Source organism: Salmo salar, chromosome 08 (assembly GCF_965601325.2).
Source record: "Salmo salar chromosome 08, fSalSal1, whole genome shotgun sequence".
Classification (NCBI taxonomy): Eukaryota; Metazoa; Chordata; class Actinopteri; order Salmoniformes; family Salmonidae; genus Salmo; species Salmo salar.
The window spans coordinates 17,086,436-17,109,662 of record NC_138298.1 but is presented as its reverse complement, the minus strand read 5'-3'; the positions used below and the strand labels follow the sequence as shown (position 1 = coordinate 17,109,662).

At 42.1% G+C, this 23,227-nt stretch overlaps 1 protein-coding gene across 1 annotated transcript; it reads right to left on the bottom strand.

Annotated features, from left to right (window-relative positions):
* Positions 1 to 7,036: 7,036 nt before the first annotated feature.
* LOC145850310 (uncharacterized) lies at positions 7,037 to 23,009 on the bottom strand. The gene is made up of 6 exons (XM_082978397.1): positions 22,496 to 23,009; positions 18,876 to 19,006; positions 18,499 to 18,684; positions 13,188 to 13,340; positions 12,716 to 12,827; positions 7,037 to 8,343 (listed from the first exon to the last, which is right to left on the bottom strand). Exons 1-6 carry the CDS (start codon positions 22,788 to 22,790, stop codon positions 7,388 to 7,390), a joined length of 1,833 nt encoding a protein of 610 aa, XP_082834523.1. The 5' UTR covers positions 22,791 to 23,009; the 3' UTR covers positions 7,037 to 7,387.
* Positions 23,010 to 23,227: the final 218 nt, after the last annotated feature.

Below are 23,227 nucleotides of genomic sequence, written 5' to 3'. Positions count from 1 at the left end.
GGGTTGATAAATTGGATTTCCATTAATTATTTTTGTGTGATTTTGTTGTCAGCACATTCAACTATGTAAAGAAAAAAGTATTTAATAAGATTATTTCATTCATTCAGATCTAGGATGTGTCATTTTAGTGTTCCCTTTATTTTTTTGAGCAGTGTATAATGGTGTGTGTACAGTGCATTCGGAAAGTATTCAGACCCCTTCCATTTTCCACATTTTGTTACGTTACAGCCTTACTCTAAAATTGACTAAATACAATTTTTACCTCAATCTACACACAATACATAATGACAAAGTGAACAGGTTTTTAGAAATGTTTGTCAATTTATTACAAATAAAAAACATACCTAATTTACATAAGTATTCAGACTCTTTGCTATAAGACTCAAAATTGAGCTTAGTTGCATACTGTTTCCATTGATCATCCTTGAGATGTTTCTACAACTTGGAGTCCACCTGTGGTAAATTCAATTGAGAGGACATGATTTGGAAAGGCACACACGTCTATACAGTTGAAGTCAGAAGTTTACATACACCTTAGCCAAATACATTTAAAAACTCAGTTTTTCACAATTCCTGACATTTAATCCAAGTAAAGATTCCCTGTCTAAGTCATTTAGGATCAGCACTTTATTTTAAGAATGTGAAATGTCAGAATAATAGTCAAGAGAATGATTTATTTCAGCTTTTATTTCTTTCATCACATTCCCAGTGGGTCAGAAGTTTACATACACTCACTTAGTATTTGGTAGCATTGCCTTTAAATTGTTTAACTTGAGTCAAATGTTTTGGGTAGCCTTCCACAAGCTTCCCACAATAAGTTGGGTGAATTTTGGCCCATTCATCCTGACAGAGATGGTGTAATTGAGTCAGGTTTGTAGGCCTCCTTGCTCACACATGCTTTTTCAGTTCTGCCCACAAATTTTCTATAGGATTGAGGTCAGGGCTTTGTGATGGCCACTCCAATACCTTGACTTTGTTGTCCTTAAGCCATTTTCCACAACTTTGGAAGTATGCTTGGGGTCATTGTCCATTTGGAAGACCCATTTGCGACCAAGCTTTAACTTCCTGACTGATGTCTTGAGATGTTGCTTCAATATATCCACATAATTTTCCTGCCTCATGATGCTATCTATTTTGTGAAGTGCACCAGTCTCTCCTGCAGCAAAGCACCCCCCCACAACATGATGCTGCAACCCCCGTGCTTCACGGTTGAGATGGTGTTCTTCGGCTTGCATGCCTCCCCCTTTTTCCTCCAAACATAACGATGGTCATTATGGCCAAACAGTTCTATTTTTGTTTCATCAGACCAGAGGACATTTCTATCAAAAGTATGATCTTTGTCCCCATGTGCAGTTGCAAACCGTAGTCTGTCTTTTTTATGGTGGTTTTGGAGCAGTGGCTTCTTCCTTGCTGAGCGGCCTTTCAGGTTATGTCGATATAGTACTCGTTTTACTATGGATATAGATACTTTTGTACCCGTTTCCACCAGCATCTCCACAAGGTCCTTGCCGTTGTTCTGGGATTGATTTGCACTTTTCGCACCGAAGTACATTTATCTCTAGGAGACGGAACCTGTCTCCTTCCTGAGCGGTATGACAGCTGAGTGGTCCCATGGTGTTTATACTTGCGTACTATTGTTTGTACAGATGAACGTGGTACCTTCAGCCATTTGGAAATTGCTCCCAAGGATAAACCAGACTTGTGGAGGTCTACAATTGTTTTCTGTGGTCTTGGCTGATTTCTTTAGATTTTCCGATCATGTCAAGCAAAGAGGCACTGAGTTTGAAGGTAGGCCTTGAAATACATCCACAGGTACACCTCCAATAGGCTAATTGACATAATCTGAGTCAATCAGAAGCTTCTAAAGCCATGATATCATTTTCTGGAATTTTCCAAGCTGTTTAAAGGCACAGTCAACTTAGTGTATGTAAACTTCTGACCCACTGGAATTGTGATACAGTGAATTATAAGTGAAATAATATGTCTGTAAACGATTGTTGGAAAAATTACTTGTGTCATGCACAAAGTAGATGTCCTAACCGACTTGCCAAAACTATAGTTTGTTAACAAGAAATTTGTGGAATGGTTGAAAAACAAGTTTTAATGACTCCAACCTAAGTGTATGTAAACTTCCGACTTCAACTGTATAAAGGTCCAACATTTGACAATGCATGTCAGAGCAAAAACCAAGCCATGAGGTCGAAGGAATTGTCCGTAAAGCCCCAAGGCAGTTATGTGTCGAGGCACAGATCTGGGGAAGGGTACCAAAACATTTTTTGCAGCATTGAAGATCCCCAAGAACACAGTGACCTCCATCATTCTTAAATAGAAGAAGTTTGGAATCACCAAGACTCTTTCTAGAGCTGGCCGCCCGGCCAAACTGAGCAATCGGAGGAGAAGGCCTTGGTCAGGGAGGTAACCAAGAACCCGATGGTCACTCTGACAGAGTTCCAGAATTCCTCTGTAGAGATGGGAGAACCTTCCACAACCATCTCTGCAGCACTCCACCAATCAGGCCTTTATGGTAAAGTGGCCAGACGGAAGCCACTCCTTAGTAAAAGGAAAATTACAGCTAGGGATGTTGCGGTGACAGTATTACCGCCACACTGGTCACAAGTCATGAAGGCCATCAAATTATACCGTGACTGTTGTTAGGCTTCTCCATGTTCTGATGCTGCTGCTGGTTAGTAGCCTACCAAACTTGCTAATTGCCTGGTACTCAGCACTCTATGTTCCCTCTAACATCAATGCAAATGTAATCAATCAATCACATTTATTTATGAAGCACTTTTTACATCAGCGGATGTCACAAAGTGCTAATCAGAAACCCAGCCTAAAACCCCAAACAGCAAGCAATGCAGATGTAGAAGCACGGTGGCTTGGAAAAACTCCCTAGAAAGGCAGAAAACTAGGAAGAAACCTAGAGAGGAACCAGGCTCTGAGGGGTGGCCAGTCCTCTTCTGGCTGTGCCGGGTGGAGATTATGGCCATTAAGGCCAGATTGTTCTTCAAGATGTTCAAATGTTCAAGATGACCAGCAGAGTCAAATAATAATCACAGTGGTTGTAGAGGGTGCAACAACAACAGGTCAGTACCTCAGGAGTAGATGTCAGTTGCGTTTTCATATCGGCACATTCAGAGGTTGAGACAGCAGGTACTGTAAAGAGAGGGAGAGAGTCGAAAATAGCAGGTCCGGGACAAGGTAGCACGTCCGGTGAACAGGTCAGGGTTCCCTAGCCGCAGGCAGAACAGTTGAAACTGGAGCAGCAGCACGACCAGGTGGACTGGGGACAGCCAGGAGTCATCAGGCCAAGTATTCCTGAGGCATGATCCTAGGGCTCAAGTCCTTCGGGAGGGGAGGGAAAGAGGGAGAGAATTAGAGGGAGCATACTTAAATTCATACAGGACACAAGATTAGACGGGAGAATTACGCCAGATATAACAGACTGACCCTAGTCCCCCGGCACAAAGACTATTGCAGAATAGATACTGGAGACTTGAGACAGAGGTGGGTCGCAGGACACTGTGGCCCGGTCCGACGATACCCCTGGACAGGGCCAATCAGGCAGGACATAACCCCACCCACTTTTCCAAAGTACAGCCCCCACACCACTAGAGGGATATCAACAGACCACCAACTTACTATCCTGAGACTTGGCTGAGTATAACCTACGAAGATCTCCCACTGCACGAGCCTGAGGGTGCGCAATCAAACACTTCATGAGAGCCCATGAGTTCATGTTGTGCAACATTTCTATAGGTTATGCAATTGCGAGAGAAAATAGAGTGATGGCCTCTACTAAAAAGAGGAGGATCCCATCAGCTTTCTACAGGCTAGGCCTAATATATTTAGTACTCAACTTTCCTAATATTAAGCACATTGCTTATATTTACAACAGGAGTATACCCTACCTGGGAAAAGCATCCTCCATTCGCTATTTAAGTGCATAGATGACATGTATTTTTTCCCACTGCCCCTGTTTCGATACAGGTGAACGATAATGTCCATTCTAAATCAAAACAAATTTCAAACATATTATTTAGTATATGTAAAGACAAGATTTAATCAAGAATAGTCTAATGGCTGACAATATTAGCCTATCACTAGTGAATTATATATTATCACTTGTGAATGATGCCCAGCATAAGAAACAATGCCTTTTCAAATCATATTCACACCTCATGTAGCCTAGCCCATAGGCCTACAGTATATGTTTTATTTTTTTATTTAACCAGGTAGGCAAGTTGAGAATAAGTTCTCATTTACAACTGTGACCTGGCCAAGATAAAGCAAAGCAGTGCGACAAAAACAACAACACCGAGTTACACATGGGATAAACAAACGTACAGTCAATAACACAATAGAAAAATCTATGTACAGTGTGTGCAAATGAGGTAAGATTAGTGAGGTAAGGCAATAAATAGGCCATAGTGGCGAAATAATTACAATTTAGCATTAACAATGGAGTGATAGATGTGCAGATGATGATGTGCAAGTAGAGATACTGGGGTGCAAAAGAGCAACAAAAAATAAATAATATGGGGAAGAGGTAGTTGGGTGGGCTATTTACAGATGGACTGTGTACAGGTGCAGTGATCAGTAAGCTGCTCTGACAGCTGATGCTTAAAGTTAGTGAGAGAGATATAAGTCTCCAGCTTCAGTGATTTTTGCAATTCGTTCCAGTCATTGGCAGCAGAGAAGCGGAAGGAAAGGCAGCCAAAGGTGGTGTTGGCTTTGGGGGTGACCAGTGAAATATACCTGCTGGAGCATGTGCTACGGGTGACCAGTGAGCGGGGCTTTACCTAGAAAATACTTATAGATGACCTGGAGCCAGTGGGTTTGGCGATGAATATGTAGCAAGGGCCAGCCAACGAGAGCATACAGGTCGCAGGTCGAGCATACAGGTCGCCCAGCCTTTCACAGGAGTCGCTAGAGCGCGATGGGACAAGGACATCCCTGCCGGCCAAACGCTCCCCTAACCCAGACAACGCTGGGCCAATTGTGCGCCACCCCATGGGTCTCCCGGTCGCGACAGAGCCCAGACTCGAACCAGGATCTCTAGTGGCACATCTAGCACTGTGATGCAGTGCCTTAGACCACTGCGCCACTCGGGAAGCCCTAGGCCTATATGTTTTGATAAGGTTTGTATTACAACTGAAGCGGCCAAATAACTTCTTAAAATTAAGTGCATTAATTCACTTTACAAGGGGTGTAGAGCCTAACTGGCATACATACATAAGCAGCGTGTGAGTTTCAAGTTTGGGAAAGATAATTTTCACCATAAAAATGCACCTTTATAATAAAAGCATTACATACATAACTGCATTACGGTCACTTTTGATAATGGTGTTTTCCGCTAATGGAACATTCGCACTTATAGCCTACTACCATGTGCACATTGCTGCACTTTTAATGTGAAGAAATGACCTAATAGTTTATCAACATTTTAAGCTAAACATTCTGATCTGTTGCGTAAGCCACATTGTGTAAAAAAAAAAAAAATGTTTGTTGATAGTGGTTGTATTATTTTGTAATCTATCGCATTCCACAACTGTCCCAGACTGTTAGGAATATTTATTTCCCACACAGAGTAAAATAGGTCGACTTATGTACTATGGGGGATAGTAGATTGACATAGGCTAGTGCTTTTGCTGTTTGTTAGGCCTATTCATCTCGCTGGCGAAAAGTAAATGTGGGCAGTTCTTCCAATATATTCAATATGCACCTCGCAGTTGCATCCCTGATGTGTCTATCTTCACTTGTAGCCTGTGAGAAAGATCAGATCACATGATGGTGAACCATGAGAGTGGTGATTCGGCGCACACAGCACTCAGGGAGAAGGGCATAATGGCCAAAGGCCGCAAAAGGCATGGAATTTTTTAGGGTGCATTACGGCCACACAAAGGGGAAGCCGCCCTTAAAATTCTATGCATTATCAAGTGCTTGTCAAATTGTGAATGAGTGACTGATGAAGTGTGTACAGTCTGTGCAAAAAACAAAGCAGAGCTCATGCCTTTCAAGTGACTTTTTTCAAATCATCATTAGAGTCGCATCATAAAGCCTTACAATGTATTACAAATCAAAACATATAGCCCAACATTTGCAAGACAACTAAAGTTACATTAATAACATTAATAACTCTAAATGAAGCATATAGGACTACCTATTTCTTTGTTAACCGCTCAACACAGAATAACTGCATGTGCGCACTCCCTCAAATCGTTTGGAGAAAATATCCTTTCTATTTTATTCAGCTTTGTTCAATTGTATTCTTCATACTATAAAATAATACCACGGTATTCTAAGCAAATCTTGTCTGCTAAATGAAATAGTGTAGCCTACAGCCAATTGGCATAGCCAGATCAGGACCTAACATAAGGACAACTCAGAGTATGCTCTTCTGTTCTTGTGAAATAGACTACATTTTCTTCATATCATGCTTCTTTAGACCCGTCTAAAATAAATAATAGATTTATTGTGAAGGTGTAGGTTTTATTACATGGATTTCTTATGCTTTTTAAAATGTAGATGTTGCTAAGGTCTGCATCAGTGGCTTGTAGGCTATGTGTGGAAGCCAGGAGATGCTAAACGTGTCTATGTTAATTAACAGTCAATTACCGTGAGACAGACAGTTATTTGCTTGACAATCACCGGCTGACGAAAATTGGTGACCGCCACAGCCTTAATGACAGCCCGCTTGGAGTTTGCCAAAAGGCACCTGAAGGACTCTCAGACCACGAGAAATAAGATTATCTGGTCTGATGAAACCAAGACTTAACTATTTGGCCTGAATGCCAAGTGTCATGTCTGGAGGAAACCTGCCGCCATCTCTACAGTGAAGCATGGTGGTGGCAGCATTTCAGTTAAGAAATGTTTTATAAAATGTGCTAAAATAAAAAAAAAAAATGTTTTTGCATTGTGTGTAGATTGATGAGGGAAAAGACAATTGAATCCATTTTAGAATAAGATTATAACGTAACATGTGGAAAAAGTCAAGGGGTCTGAATACTTTCTGAATGCACTGTATGACTACTAATCAGGATACAGTATGTTAGTGTTTTATTTTTCATAAATGTTTTACAAATGTTAGAATTCTTCTTACACTGACATTAAAGAGTATTTTGTGTAGATTGTTAACATAAAAAGTACAATTAAATCCATTTTAATACCACTTTGTAACATAACAAAATGTGGAAAAAGTAAAGGGGTGTGAATACTATCTGAAGGCACTGTACAAGTCTAGATGAAAATCTGAAATCTACTACTCTTGTTATTCCAAATGCATTTGTGGATCTTTTCTGCTGACAACAAAAAATGCATATTTGTCTTTAATGCATGGTCTGATGTAAACATCAGAAGCTATCGAGTGGAATAGTTACTTTCTATGTTATAGATGGGAATGGTTTTTCTGCTGGTGAATCCTGAGGTAGCTCCTGTCTGAGAACCTCTTCCCACAATGAGTGCAGGCGAACGGCCTCTCTCCCGTATGGACCTTCAAATGCCTCTTCAGATGGTGCTGGTGGGAGAACCTCTTCTCACAGTGGGGGCAGGTGTAGGGTTTCTCCCCTGTATGGACCCTCTGGTGCCTCTTCAGGGTGAAGGAGTGGGAGAAACTAGCTCGGCACAGGTGACAACCGAATGGTTTCTCCCCTGTGTGCATCCTCTGGTGGATCTCCAGCTGTTTGCGAAAATTGAAGGCTTTCCCACAGAATGAACATGGGAAGCGCTTCTCTTTGCCACCGGATCTGATGATAGTGTCACCACTAGTGTCATTTGTCAATGGGCATGTGTAGCCATTTAGTGTTGAGGCACTGGCATTGTCTGAGGTCTGGTTTAACATTAGGAGAGTGTGAGGAGGATGAAGGCCAGGGAGGGTCTGTGTTGTTGCAGGGTCCATGTTCCAGTTGATAGATCCTATAGAAGGCAGGCTGAAGGCTGCATCTGTTAGGGAGTTAACCTGAGGCGTCATCAGTCTCTCTGAATCACAACTATAGGAGCAGGATGGAGCATCACTAGCCGAGTCTGTGTCTGTTCTCTCCCGCTGCATACGGACACGCCCCCGTCCTTGCAGACCAAATCTACGCCTCTCACTGGTCTCAGACAGTCTGTCGTCAAAGAGACTAAATTCAGCTGTTGCTTTGTGTTCAAATGTCTGTTTCTGGTTAACAGTGTTGTTCCCAAGTCCAGAGTTGGAGACGCTGTCCCATCCACTGACCTCCACCATGTCGCCTCTGGTTCTGCCCTGCTCAGTGATGTTGTCCCCTGGGCCCTTGGCTGCACCCATCTGGGTCTGGGAATTCAAGATGGCTGCCCAGTCCCCTCTGTTAGCCTCCAGCCAACCACCTGCAGGAAGAGGTTAGAAAATAGACTTTACAAACTTGGCAGAGAACTCTACATATGGAGTTTGGGTCACTTTGAACTGTCCTTGTTTTTGAAAGAAAAGCTCATTTTTTTGTCCATTAAAATAACATAAAATGTATCAGAAATACAGTGTAGACATTGTTAATGTTGTAAATGACTATTGTAGCTGGAAACGGCTGATTTTTAAAGGAATATCTACATAGGTGTATAGAGGCCCATTATCAGCAACCATCACTCCTGTGTCCCAATGGCATGTTGTGTTAGCTAATCCAAGTTTATCATTTTAAAAGGCTAATTGATCATTAGAAAACCCTTTTGCAATTATGTTAGCATAGCTGAAAACTATTGTGCTGATTAAAGAAAAAGCCATATCTCAGACTGGCCAATAAAAAGAGAGGATTAAGATGGGGAAAAGAACACAGACACTGGACAGAGATATGGCTTTTTCTTTCCAACTCTGCCTAGAAGGCCAGTATCCCGGAGTCGCCTCTATACTGTTGACGTTGAGACTGATGTTTTGCGGGTATTATTTAATGAAGCTGCCAGTTGAGAACTTGTGAGGCGTTGGTTTCTCAAACTAGGCACACTAATGTACTTGTCCTCTTGCTCAGTTGTGTACCGGGGCCTCCCACTCCTCTTTCTATTCTGGTTAGAGCCAGTTTGCACTGTTCTGTGAAGGGAGTAGTACACAGTGTTGTACGAGATCTTTCTTGACAATTTCTCGCATGTAATAGCCTTCATTTCTCAGAACAAGAATAGACGGATGAGTTTCAGAAGAAAGTTCTTTGTTTCTGGCCATTTTGAGCCTGTAATTAAACTCACAAATGCTGATGCTCCAGATACTCAACTAGTCTAAAGAAGGCTAGCTTTATTGCTTCTTTAAATCAGGACAACAGTTTTCAGCTGTGCCAACATAATTGCCAAAGTGTTTTCTAATGATCAACTAGCCTTTTAAAATGATAAACTTGGATTAGCTAACACAACGTGCCATTGGAACACAGGAGTGATGGTTGCTGATAATGGGCCTCTGTATGCCTATGTACAGTTGAAGTTGGAAGTTTACATACACCTTAGCCAAATACATTTAAACTCAGTTTCACAATTCCTGACATTTAATCCAAGTAACAATTCCCTGTTTTAGGTCAGTTAGGATCCCCACTTTATTTTAAGAATGTGAAATGTCAGAATAATAGTAGAGAGAATGATTTCAGCTTTTATTTCTTTCATCACATTCCCAGTGGGTCCGAAGTTTACATACACTCAATTAGTATTTGGTAGCATTGCCTTTAAATTGTTTAACCTGGGTCAAATGTTTCGGGTAGCCTTCCACAAGCTTCCCACAATAAGTTGGGTGAATTTTGGCCCATTCCTCCTTACAGAGCTGGTGTAACTGAGTCAGCATTGTAGGCCTCGTTGCTCGCACACACCTTTTTAGTTCTGCCAACAAATTTTCTATAGGATTGAGGTCAGGGCTTTGTGATGGCCACTCCAATACCTTGACTTTGTTGTCCTTAAGCCATTTTGCCACAACTTTGGAAGTATGCTTGGGGTCATTGTCCATTTGGAAGATCCATTTGCAACCAAGCTTTAACTTCCTGACTGATGTCTTGAGATGTTGCTTCAATATATCCTCATGATACCATCTATTTTGTTACGTGCACCAGTCCCTCCTGCAGCAAAGCACCCCCACAACATGATGCTGCCAACCCCATGCTTCACGGTTGGGATGTTCTTCTGCTTGCAAGCCTCCCCCTTTTTCCTCCAAACATAATGATGGTCATTATATCCAAACAGTTCTATTTTTGTTTCATCAGGCCAGAGGACATTTCTCCAAAAAGTATGATCTTTGTTCCCATGTGCAGTTGCAAACCATAGTCTGGCTTTTTTATGGCGGTTTTGGAGCAGTGGCTTCTTCCTTGCTAAGCAGCCTTTCAGGTTATGTCGATATAGGACTCGTTTTACTGTGGATATAGATACTTTTGTACCCGTTTCCTCCAGCATCTTCACAAGGTCCTTTGCTGTTGTTCTGGGATTGATTTGCACTTTTAGCAAAATCTCTAGGAGACAGAACCCGTCTCCTTCCTGAGCGAAATGACGGCTGCGTGGTCCCTTGCGTACTATTGTTTGTACAGATGAACGTGGTAACTTCAGGCATTTGGAAATTGGCCTTGAAGGCCTTGAAATACATCCACAGGTACACTTCCAATTGACTCAAATTATGTAAATTAGCCTATCAAAAGCTTCTAAAGCCATGACATCATTTTCTGGAATTTTCCAAGCTGTTTAAAGGCACAGTCAACTTAGTGTATGAAAATGTCTGACCCACTGGAATTGTGATACAGTGAATTATAAGTGAAATTATCTGTCTGTAAACAGTTGGATAAATTACTTGTGTCATGCACAAAGGAGATGTCCTAACCGACTTGCCAAAACTATAGTTTGTTAACAAGACATTTGTAGAGTGGTTGAAAAACGAGTTTTAATGACTCCAATCTAAGTGTATGTTAACTTCCCTTCAACTGTAGATATTCCATAAAAAAATCTGCCGTTTCCAGCAACAATAGTCATTTACAACATTAACAATGTCTCCACTGTATTTCTGATCAATTTTATGTTATTCTAATGGAGAATTTTTTTTGCTTTTCTTTCAAAAACAAGGACATTTCTAAGTGACCCCAAACTTTTGAAAGGTAGTGTGTATATTTATTTTTTAAATTTCACTTTCACTTGTCTAGCTAGCGTACGCCCGGCTCAAACAGAGATAGCTAACATAGCACATCTAACACTGGAGCTCTTCCAAGTCAAGGTAAGCTTTTGGTTTTATCAATTTATTTCCGCCGGTGTAAATGCTAAACCGCTTGCTGTAAACTAACGTTTGTTGCTGATATATTAATGCTAGTAGCTAGATATGTTTACTATGACGTTAGGTGACAACGATGTAGGCTGTGTGTAGCGGTTAGCAGTTATGGAATGAAGGTTTGGCTTGGATTTTATTTTTTTGCCTGTGTTGTACACTGAAGTCCAGGAGGAGAGCGCATAGATGCGAGAAGGAATTATACAATGAGCAAATGATCATGCTTTTTGTATACGGCTGCTATGAAAGTGAACTGTGTTTGCGGTGATCAGGAGTGTATTCATTCCGCTGATTCTGTTGAAAAACATTTCTTAAACGGAAGCGAACGGAACGAAACAGGGATAAACATACCTACATTTTTCCAATAGAAACTCTCATTTGCAACTGTTGGACTAATGACTATGCCCTAGATCAGCTAGATGCAGGCAAGAGTGTACAAAGCGGTATTGAATGTGTCAACTGTCTGGATTACTCTCATTTTTCTCTTGACCTTTTGAACCAACCTCATGATGAGCATAGGGAAAATTTGAGAATCATGCAGTATCCTAAACCTGTCGATGTTACATTGGGCTGGATGAATAAAATACGAATGACAGTCATCCAATATGCTGTAATAGAAAAGGCCATGCTCATTAAAAAAAAAAATCATCCTCCCTCATCTTAAATGGCACCGACCGCCACTGGTGTGAATACCTACTGAAGGCACTGTATCTACCTCAAACACTCCAATATCAGTGCACATTGTACATTTGGTACTGGCACTGACACTGTATATAGCTTCCTCTCTTATTTCTCCTTTTTAATATATTTTTTATTAGTTATACTATTTGATATTGAATACTGTACTTCTGGGTTGGGCTTGCAAGTTAAGAATTTCACTGTACTTGTACATGCGACAAATAAAACTTGAAACTTCTGAAGGTAAACATAACTTGTTTTGATTTGATTTTTTTAATGAAGAAAAAACAACAGCCAGGAGCATCACTATTCCCATTGATGACCACTTACTGTATGTAGGCTATATGTATTACTATTCCCATTGAAGATCTATTACTGTATGTAGGCTATATGTATTACTATTCCCATTGAAGATCTATTACTGTATGTAGGCTATATGTATTACTATTCCCATTGAAGACCACTTACTCTATGTAGGCTATATGTATTACTATTCCCATTGAAGATCTATTACTGTATGTAGGCTATATGTATTACTATTCCCATTGAAGATCTACTTACTCTATGTAGGCTATATGTATTACTATTCCCATTGAAGACCACTTACTGTATGTAGGCTATATGTATTACTATTCCCATTGAAGATCTATTACTGTATGTAGGCTATATGTATTACTATTCCCATTGAAGATCTATTACTGTATGTAGGCTATATGTATTACTATTCCCATTGAAGACCACTTACTCTATGTAGGCTATATGTATTACTATTCCCATTGAAGATCTATTACTGTATGTAGGCTATATGTATTTCTCCCTTACCTTGCTCCCCCATCTTTAGTCCACTCAGCAGATCAATGCTCTCTGGTCCGTCTTCTATTGTCTCCTCTTTGACTAGCAGCAGATCAGGCTTCCCATCCTCCATGTCTACTGACTGTAAGAGATACAGAGTGAGAGAATGTTGTATCAAGAAATCTGATATGAGCACCCTGCTATGGAGCATCTTCTCATTGGCCAATGAGGGATTGCTATGTAACATGTAAATGTAATGCTATTACACTCTTTAATGGTTTGAGAATTGAAAAGAATGGTCCCACACTTAAAACAGAATTAATCAAGATCTGGGCCCGCATCCACAGAGTCTCAGAATAGAATTGCTGATCGAGGATCTATGTAGGCTTATTCAGTATGATCGAAAAGGCTCATCTGATCCTAGATCAGCACTCCTTTTCTGAGGCTTTGAGGATATGGGCCCTGAACTAATACCATACAGACAGTAGTTCAGTGGGCTCACCTCAGTGAGACTGTGTGTGGTCCTGTGCTGCTCAGCTGGTTCCTCTGTGGGTTCAGGAGGAGGTGTAGTCTGGTTGTCCTCCATGACCATGGTCCCCTCAGGGTTCCCCAGACCCTCCTCCTTTACCAGCAGCACTTCTGGACTCTCCTCCTCCTGGAAGAGAGGTGATACAGATTACACAGACATACACTCCCTCAGGTACATACACACAGTTACAACATGGAGTGTTTACCCATCCCCACTACGTTTGAGTCCTATACTGTAGTTACAGAATGACTTCATTGTTGTGAAACCCATCATGGTGGACATACATATGATGTTGTGGGTAAATATGGAATTAGCTATGATAAGTCAAAAGTCAGACAAACCGGACTAACCTATTTTGACATACAGTAGGTGTTTGTGTGGGTATGTGTAGATATATTGGTTATAAAGCACTGTTGGATGTATGCAGAATAGGGTGAGATCAGATGTGATGTATACCAAAGAGAATCAATGAAAGTCTTAGAATGAAAAGTCCCATTTTGTGTTTATTAAACAAACAAGTTTTAAATACATATTGCAAGATTGTTATAATATTGTTATTGCATCAAATGGTTGTTTTATGCAACAGAATAGGGGGTTCTTAGAACACTTTCATCTGTGTGTGTTCTACTGAGGATGGGCCTCTGGGAGATTTAACACTGACAGAAGATTTACAATGTTTTTGGGTGATACTGCATTCCAGAGCATGAGTTAATGTTTCTGTACTGGGGTACCAGGGGGAGATGGCTCCAGTATGGAGCTGGGGTCCAGACTCTGGTTTCTACACAATGAGACTCTGTCTTTACAGCAGATACTGTTTGCTGTGAATTATTAGTATCTTTCATACGAATCCTAACCTTGTGACCCATTCTATACATCTGTGATTTGTCATGAACATCCAGGAGGATGGACTTCGCTATAAAATGCTGTGGCTTAGTCCTGCTGGTTGGTCTCTCAACGAATCACATACGGGGGGCTCGTTGACAAGCTCCATTACTGCAGTAATTAAATAACAAAGTTTACTTGTTTTGAAGAAATGTAAAAGTCTCTCCTTTTGATGACAATAATTCCACGACATACACCATATGAAAATCACACACACCTCAACAAAAAATCTGCATGAACTTGATAAACTGCATTAATTTTCTCATTATAAGTGTCTTGGCAAAGAAATAAAGTAATTGAATGAAATAGGCATGTGAACACATAGCCTACGCAGTACAAACACAATATGTAACAGACATTTTAGGATTATATACACTGAACAAAAATATGAATGCAACATGCAGCAGTTCATATACAGTGGCAAGAAAAAGTATGTGAACCGTTTGGAATTACCTGGATTTCCGCATAAATTGGTCATAAAATTTAATCTGATCTGAGCAAAAACCAAGCCATGAGGTCGTAGGAATTGTCCGTAGAGCTCTGAGACATGTCCCCAAGAACACAGTGGCCTCCGTCATTCTTAAATGGAGGAAGTTTGGAACCTCTTCCTAGAGCTGGCCGCCCGGCGAAACTGGCCAGGGAGGTGACCAAGAAATCGATGGTCACTCTGACAGAGCTCCAGAGTTCCTCTGTGGAGATGGGAGAATGTTCCAGAAGGACAACCATCTCTGCAGCACTCCACCAATCAGGCTTTTATAGTAGAGTGGCCAGACTGAAGCCAATCCTCAGTAAAAGGCACGACAGCCCACTTTGAGTTTGCCAAAAGGCACCTAAAAACTCTCAGACCATGAGAAACAAGATTCTCTGGTCTGACAAAACCAAGATTGAACTCTTTGAATGCCAAGCATCACGTCTGGAGGAAACCTGGCACCATCCCTACGGTGAAGCATGGTGGTGGCAGCATATGTTTTTCAGCGGCAGGGACTGGGAGACTAGTCAGGATCGAGGGACAGTGAACGGAGCAAAGTACATAAAGATTCTTGATGAAAACCTGCTCCAGAGCGCTCAGGACCTCAGACTGGGGTGAAGGTTCACCTTCCAACGGGTCAACGACCCTAAGCACACAGCCAAGAGTGGCTTCGGGACAAGTCTCTGAATGTCCTTGAGTGGCCCAGCCAGAGCCCGGACTTGAACCCGATCGAACATCTCTGGAGAGACCTGAAAATAGCTGTGCAGCGACACTCCCCATCCAACCTGACAGAGCTTAAGAGGATCTGCAGAGAAGAATGGGAGAATCTCCCCAAATACAGGTAAGCCAAGCTTGTAGCGTCATACCCAAGAAGACTCAAGGGTGTAATCGCGGCCAAAGATGCTTCAACAATGTACTGAGTAAAGGGTCTGAATACTTATCAGTGGGGGGAAAAAGTATTTGATCCCCTGCTGATTTTGTATGTTTGCCCACTGATAAAGAAAGGGTCAGTCTATAATTTTAATGGTAGGTTTATTTGAACAGTGAGAGACAATAACAAAAATATCCTGAAAAACATGTCAAAAATGTTATAAATTGATTTGCATTTTAATGAAGGAAATAAGTATTTGACCCCCTCCCAATCAGAAAGATTTCTGGCTCCCAGGTGTCTTTTATACAGGTAACGAGCTGAGATTAGGAGCACACTCTTAAAGGGAGTACTCCTAACTGCAGCTTGTTACCTGTAAAAAAGACATGTCCACAGAAGCAATCAATCAATCAGATTCCAAACTCTCCACCATGGCCAAGACCAAAGAGCTCGCCAAGGATGTCAGGGACAAGATTGTAGACCTACACAAGGCTGGAATGGGCTACAAGACCATCGCCAAGCAGCTTGGTGAGAAGGTGACAACATTTGGTGCGATTATTTGCAAATGGAAGAAACACAAAAGAACTGTCAATATCCCTCGGCCTGGGGCTCCATGCAAGATCTCACCTCATGGGGTTGCAATGATCATGAGAATGGTGAGGAATCAGCCCAGAACTACACGGGAGGATCTTGTCAATGATCTCAAGGCAACTGCGACCATTGTCACCAAGAAAACAATTGGTAACACACTACGCCGCGAAGGACTGAAATCCTGCAGCGCCCGCAAGGTCCCCCTGCTCAAGAATACATATACATGCCGTCTGAAGTTTGCCAATGAACATCTGAATGATTCAGAGGACAACTGGGTGAAAGTGTTGTGGTCAGATGAGACCAAAATGGAGCTCTTTGGCATCAACTCAACTCGCCGTGTTTGGAGGAGGAGGAATGCTGCCTATGACCCCAAGAACACCATCTCCACCGTCAAACATGGAGGTGGAAACATTATGCTTTGGGGGTGTTTTTCTGCTAAGGGGACAGAAAAACTTCACATCATTTGACAGCGCCATGTACTGTCAAATCTTGGGTGAGAACCTCCTTCCCTCAGCCAGGGCTTTGAAAATGGGTCGTGGATGGGTATTCCAGCATGACAATGACCCAAAACACACGGCCAAGGCAACAAAGGAGTGGCTCAAGAAGAAGCACATTCAGGTTCTGGAGTGGCCTAGCCAGTCTCCAGACCTTAATCCCATAGAAAATCTGTGGAGGGAGCTGAAGGTTCGAGTTGCCAAACGTCAGCCTCGAAACCTTAATGACTTGGAGAAGATCTGCAAAGAGGAGTGGGACAAAATCCCTCCTGAGATGTGTGCAAACCTGGTGGCCAACTACAAGAAACGTCTGACCTCTGTGATTGCCAACAAGGGTTTTGCCACCAAGTACTAAGTCATGTTTTGCAGAAGGGTGAAATACTTATTTCCTCATTAAAATGGAAATCATTTTATAACATTTTTGACATGCGTTTTTTTTTTTTTTTTTTTTGTTATTCTGTCTCTCACTGTTCATATAAACCTACCATTAAAATTATAGACTGATAATTTCTTTGTAAGTGGGCAAACGTACAAAATCAGCAGGGGATCAAATACTTTTTTCCCCCCCACTGTATGTAAATGTCATACTTCAGTTATTTTTTATAAATTTGCAAAAATAAAAAATACAACTATTTTTGATTTGTCATTATGGGGTATTGTGTGTAGGTTGATGATGAAATATATACATAGAATAAGGATGTAAAGTAACAAAATACTTCCTGAATGCATTGTTTCACACATCTGGATGGAATATTTACACAGGAATATTCAACACTGAAATCTGTTACTCTCGTTACTTCAAATGCATCTGCTGACAACAATGAAAATGAATCTTTGTCTTAATGCAGGTTTAGATCTAAGTGTCAGAAGCTATTGAGTGGAATGGTTTCTTTGTTATAAAATGGAATGTTTTTTCTGCTGGTGTATCCTGAGGCATCTCCTCTCTGAGAACCTCTTCCCGCAGTGCTGACAGGCAAATGGCCTTTCTCCCGTGTGGACCTTCAGGTGCATCTTTAGGTTGCCAGCCTGGGCGAAGCGCATGTGACACTGGGTACAGCTGAATGGTTTCTCCCCTGTGTGGACCCTCTGGTGCCTCTTCAGGTCACCCGTCCTGGCGAAGTGCATGTGACACTGGACACAGCTGAAGGGTTTCTCCCCTGTGTGGACCCTCTGGTGCCTCTTCAGGTTGCCAGCCTCAGCAAAGTGCATATGACACTGGGTACAGCTGAAGGGTTTCACCCCTATGTGGACCCTCTGGTGGATCTCTACCTTCTGGGGGCAATTGAAGCCTTCGTTACAGAACCGTTTCTCTTTACTATTGCCTGATGTTGCTCCCCCTCCCCGAGCCTTGGCCCTTTGATCCCTTGAGTTCAATACCTGATCGAAAAAGTCCCGGCTCTGTGAATCGGAAGGCCCCATCGACGTGGACACTGGGTCGAGATCCCTGAGCGTGTGTAAAGGGGAATGGGACGCAACATTTGGATTAGTCTCCAAGCTTTCCCTGTAGTCTAAGAAATCTCTGCCTTGTGAGTGTCCTACTCCTAAGTGAGTCTCATCTACATTCCATGTCAGAGGAGCCTCGCCCTTCACTTTCACAGCCCTCTTATCTATGACTTTAACCTCCCCTTCAGAGTATACGCTACTACTGTACCGGTTCCAGTCCCCTCTAGACAGATCAGTCTGTGTCTCTAAACCCAAGGGCATGTTTCCAGGGTCCATCTCTGTTGTGTAAGAACAAGACGGATCATTGCCAGTCTCTAACACGTCACCTGAGTCCCCATGGGAATGAACCGTCCTCAGGCTCGGGTTACCGTATAGTAAATACTCTGAGCCAGGAGCAGGAGGACAGCCCAGTGGTTCCAGCTCCAGTCTCTCTGGGTCTGACATTTGGTCAGGTCCTGTGTGTAAGAACCTTTGTGTTACAGTTAAAGTCTCTGTGTCTTTCTCTGACTTCAGGACGACATTCGGCGTTCCACTGACCTCCGTGATACTGCATTGCGCCCTAGGATGGGGCACGGAGCCGAAGTCCTCCGTGGCTACAGGGGGCGCCACTCCAACCGCTCCAATCTGGATGTCTCTGCTGTGTCGTGGGTCCTCCTCTCCTTCAGTCCTCTCCTGTTTGACCAGAGACGATCCTCCAGGACCTGCAGCCTCTGCATCTGCAGACTGAGACAAGAAGAGAGGTTATTATTGGTACATGAGTAGAATTGGATAACAATACCATAGGGAAGTCTCACAAGCTCCTCTATGGCAGATAAATGAGGATGTACATGTAAGCAAGTGTATTGCTGAGGGGAGCCTTTCTGAAATAAACGGGACACATTTGATGTACTGTCGTGTTACACTATTACACAAACCTCTATCACGATAACATGCTGGTTTGAGGTTCCACTCCCCTCATCTATAGCTATGGGTTGGTCATCTCTCCATGTTTTGTGTCCTGCAGGCTTCACAAAGCTCCTGTGGCCTCCAGTGAGATGTCCTTCACCTAAGAGAGTTATTGGGGGAAAGCGGGTGGTTAAGTTAGGTACTGTCAATGCTCAACACTATATTGTACACTAATGACACTGTCTACAATTGGCAGAGCTGTAAGCAGGGCTGGACTACCAAATCTGGGGCCTCGGGGCATCTACAGTGGGGTACGAAATTATTGACACCCTTAATAATAAAAATGAACAAAAATGACTGTATAAAATAAATCCTTAAAATACCGAACTTTATTGTATGCTCCAAAAAAAATTGGAATTATAATAATACAATTGCTCAGAGAAATAGATTTTGTTTAACAAGTAATAAATACAATTCTCAAAAAGGGTAGGGGTCCAAATTATTGACACTACTGTTTTCAATACCTCACCTTATGAGGATAATGGCAGCGAGCCTTTTCCTAATGTTTTTTTGAGTTGGAGAACACATTGGGAAGGATGTAAAGCCTTGTTCACACTGAAGGCCTTGTTCACACTTAAAGCCTTGACGCTCAAATCAGTCATTTCCTGACATGGCTACGCTAGTTGTCATAGCAACGGCGGGTGTGTGCACAGTTGTGTAGGCTGATTGGTGGTGGCGCACATGCTTCCTATCACTCAGAAGTTATGTAGCAAGCTAAGGTGACAACAATGCCTGCGATGAACACTTAAAGATCCAACTTTCAAAATGAGTCCTTTTTGGCTAGTCACAGCAGCTGGGAAGCCATTTAGCTTTCTAGCATATTCACTCATTTGTTTGTAAACGATGAACAAGCTAGTTAGCTACCACATTATCTTGTCAACAGAGTAGCTAGCAAGCAACAAGATATGCCAAATAAGTCTTAAAAACCACTTGAGGGCAAATAAATCAGATTTGACTGTTCAGACACAAGTCGCATGGCCAGGAATCAGATTGGTATGGCTTGAAATATCTGATTCAATGTGTTTTTTGGCTGTCAGAATGCAGGAAAAAGATCAGATTCAAATCAGATACGCAAGAAAAAAATTGCATCACTTCAAACTGCCAATGTGAACAAGGCTATAGACCATTCCTCCATACAGAATCCTTCCAGATTCTTGATATCCTTCGTCTGCGCTTATTGACTACTTCCACTGGCCCCAGGACCAGTGGAAGCAAAATAGAGCAATAACATCAAAGATCCACCACCATATATTACAGTAGGTATGGGGTTATTTTCTGCTCATGCATCCTCATTTCAACGCCAAACCCACCACTGGTATGCGTGGCCAAAGCAAAGAGCTCTATTTTAATGTCATCCAAAAAAGGAAAACACCTGGAGTTTGCTAAACAGCATTGTCACTTGGATTGGAAGCGGTGCTTTAGTCAGATGACATGACCATCAGTTGTGGTGAAAATAATATACATTCCCCCCCCCCAAAAAAGTAATACAATATAGTTCAGTATTTGAATAATTTATTTTACACAGTCATTTTTGCTCATCTTTATCAAAAGGTGTCAATAATGTCGGACCCCACTGTACCTCCAGGGCAAATGTGCAGTTTTATAGCTAATCTCATGCTATTTTACACATTTAGCAAATTTCAAGCTCATTTCCTGCAATTCTACACATTTTGCCATGAGGCAGAGAGAACAATTTACCGTTATATAGCTAATCTCATGATATTGTACACATTTTGCCATGAGGCTGAGAGAAACTTTGAGTTTTTAACCGAATTCCCTGCAATTCTACACATTTTCTAGTTTATGATCTGTTCATATGCTATCTGGGGGGGCCTGACCTCCAGGTGACCCACAACCAACTCACAACCACCTCCTCCAGGACTTCTGCTCTGGGCATGTGGCAGCAGTGTATAGGAGGGAGGTTCCTAGATGTGAGAAGTGTGCTGAAGGGCATGAGACAAAGGAATGTGTAGCATTTGGGAAAGTAGTGGTATGTGTTAATTGTAGGGGTGCCCATGGGACTGGGGATCAGAAATGTCCCGTGCGAGAGACTCAGGTTGAGGTTTCCAGGGTCAGAGTAGTGCAGAAGTTGTCATATGCTGAGGCAGTGAAGAAAGTAGAGGAAGATGGGTCAAGGGGGAGGGATCCTGGGAGGAGTGTTGTGAGTAGTAGATTTGTGCCAATACAGAGGGATAGGCAAACACGTGATATATGTTTCAGTAGGACTGGATTTTTAGCATTTATAGAAATGGTTATCAACTGTACTGCAGGGATGGAACGTAGGTCACAGAAAACTGCAGAGGTATTTGGATGTGCGAGACTTGACATCAGAAGAGTTACAGGGTGTGTTAAGTGGTGGTGTCCCATCCTTTCAGGTTGTTGGCCTGAGGTAGCACTAAATCATTTTAAATAGTGGAGTAGGGTGTTGATCTTTTTTTTCTTTTTCTTTTGTGTAGTGTTAGATGGTAGGGTATTTATTTATTCATTTATTCAAGCAAAAGTATAAGGGTGTTGTACTTCAGTCTAGTAGGTGGCGGTAATGCAACATTTATTGGATGCCAACTGCCGTTAAACCTCATCGGAGAAGGACTGCTGCTCATTGGAGAAGAAATCCCTTTAGTTTGCAGGGTACAGCCTAACTCACAACGTTCAAGTTTCCCCTCACAAGACCAAAAATTTGCTGAGTGCCCCAGAAAATGAGGCAACATTGGTCGTGAGGTGTTGCTTTATTCATTTTTTAAAAACCAGGTTTGCTGTTCACTTGCGCTATATGAGATGGGAGTTCCATGCAATCCTGGCGCTGTATAATACTGTACATTTCCTTGAATTTGTTCTGGACCTGGGGACTGAAAATACCCCTGGTGACATGTCTGGTGGGTTAAGTGTGTGTGTCAGTGTTGTGTGTAAGTTGACTATGAAAACAATTAGGAATTTTCAACACATTGTTTCCTATAAAAACGAGAAGCGATGTAGTCGGTCTCTCCTCAACTTTTAGCCAAGAAAGACTGGCAGACATAGTATTGAAATTAGCCCTCTGACTACAGTGAAGAGCAAAACGTGCTGGTCTGTTCTTGGCCAGCTGCATGTTAAAATTTGCTCAATGCCCCAAAAATGTTAAGGGAACCTTGCCCACAACTGGTGCTTTCATATGCTATCTGGGGGAGCCCGACCTCCCCCAGCAAAATATTGGGGCCCCCAAAATATTGGTGGGGGGCCCTGGGAGGTTAAGACACATGCGCTGCGTGCCGTTTGGTAATACGGCCCTGGATGTAATGTAACACTTATAATAAAGTCTTGACATTTATTGATTTTGTTCCATCCATCACATTATTTTAATTGAGCATGACAATAGTAAATATAGAAAATCAAAAATCTGTTTTGAATAGTCTTTGTGCAATAAGTATTTCTTATTAACCTGCCTGGTAAAATAAAGGTAAGATAGGGGAAAACAATGCATGATAGGAGAAGTACCGCATACTATCCAAAAACTGACCAAGACCAAACTCTGGGTATGACATCTGAATACATGCGCAGAGGGGAACGGGACAACAGGCCCCGCAGCCTCGGCCTTCTGCAAAGTGTAGCCTACCTCTTGTCATTCCTCTGTATCGGTCGGGGATCTTGACGCTACTGGGACGAATGGCGAGGACGCGCTCTCGCGTTGTCCTCTCTGCGCGCTCCCGTGTCACCTTCAGTTCAATTAGCTGTAGTTTCCTCCGCAATGCCCTGTTTTCTTTCTGGCTTTGAGTTATTTCCAAACGAAACACTGCATAGTCGTCGTCTACGAGTTTACAGATCTCTGCAACGGCTGCATTCGCTAGCACCTCCATGATGGAGGCTATTTGAGTGTGAAAAATCATAACGTTTGAGTTACAGGTAGCCATTGTTAGCTAACGTTAGCAGCTAACTATCATTAACTATATCAACCAAGTACTGTTTTCAACGCGAATTAAACACTACCAGGGATACATAAGTAATGCTGTCCAGTTAAATTAATCATATTTTGAGTTCCAGGGTGTTAATAAATGTCTAAATAACAAAAAACCGCTAACGTGGAAATTGTTCTTGATCACTGTTCACTTCCGTTTACTACTTCTTCGTGTGGTTTTCCGGCCGGGTTAGACGCCTTGTTGCGTATTGCTGCCTTTCACTGTTCGGAAAGTGCATTACACATTTGTTCACAAAAAAAGAAGGGAAATATCATCTGATATTTTCGTTAAAATACTGAAGTCACCATTTTTTTTGTGAAATTTAGCAATATACCACGTTACTTCTTACTAATACATTGATTGTATTAGAAACACTACAAAGCATGGTCATC

Bases quoted from the DNA above. Each gene is read 5' to 3' on its own strand.
- LOC145850310 (XM_082978397.1), bottom strand. From the start codon at position 22,790: ATGGCTACCTGTAACTCAAACGTTATGATTTTTCACACTCAAATAGCC. The intron at 13,341-18,498 runs GTCAGTGGAACG...CCTCTCTTCCAG, and splicing joins CGCAATGCAGTATCACGGAG to GAGGAGGAGAGTCCAGAAGT. The intron at 12,828-13,187 runs GTGAGCCCACTG...TATCTCTTACAG, and splicing joins CCACACACAGTCTCACTGAG to TCAGTAGACATGGAGGATGG.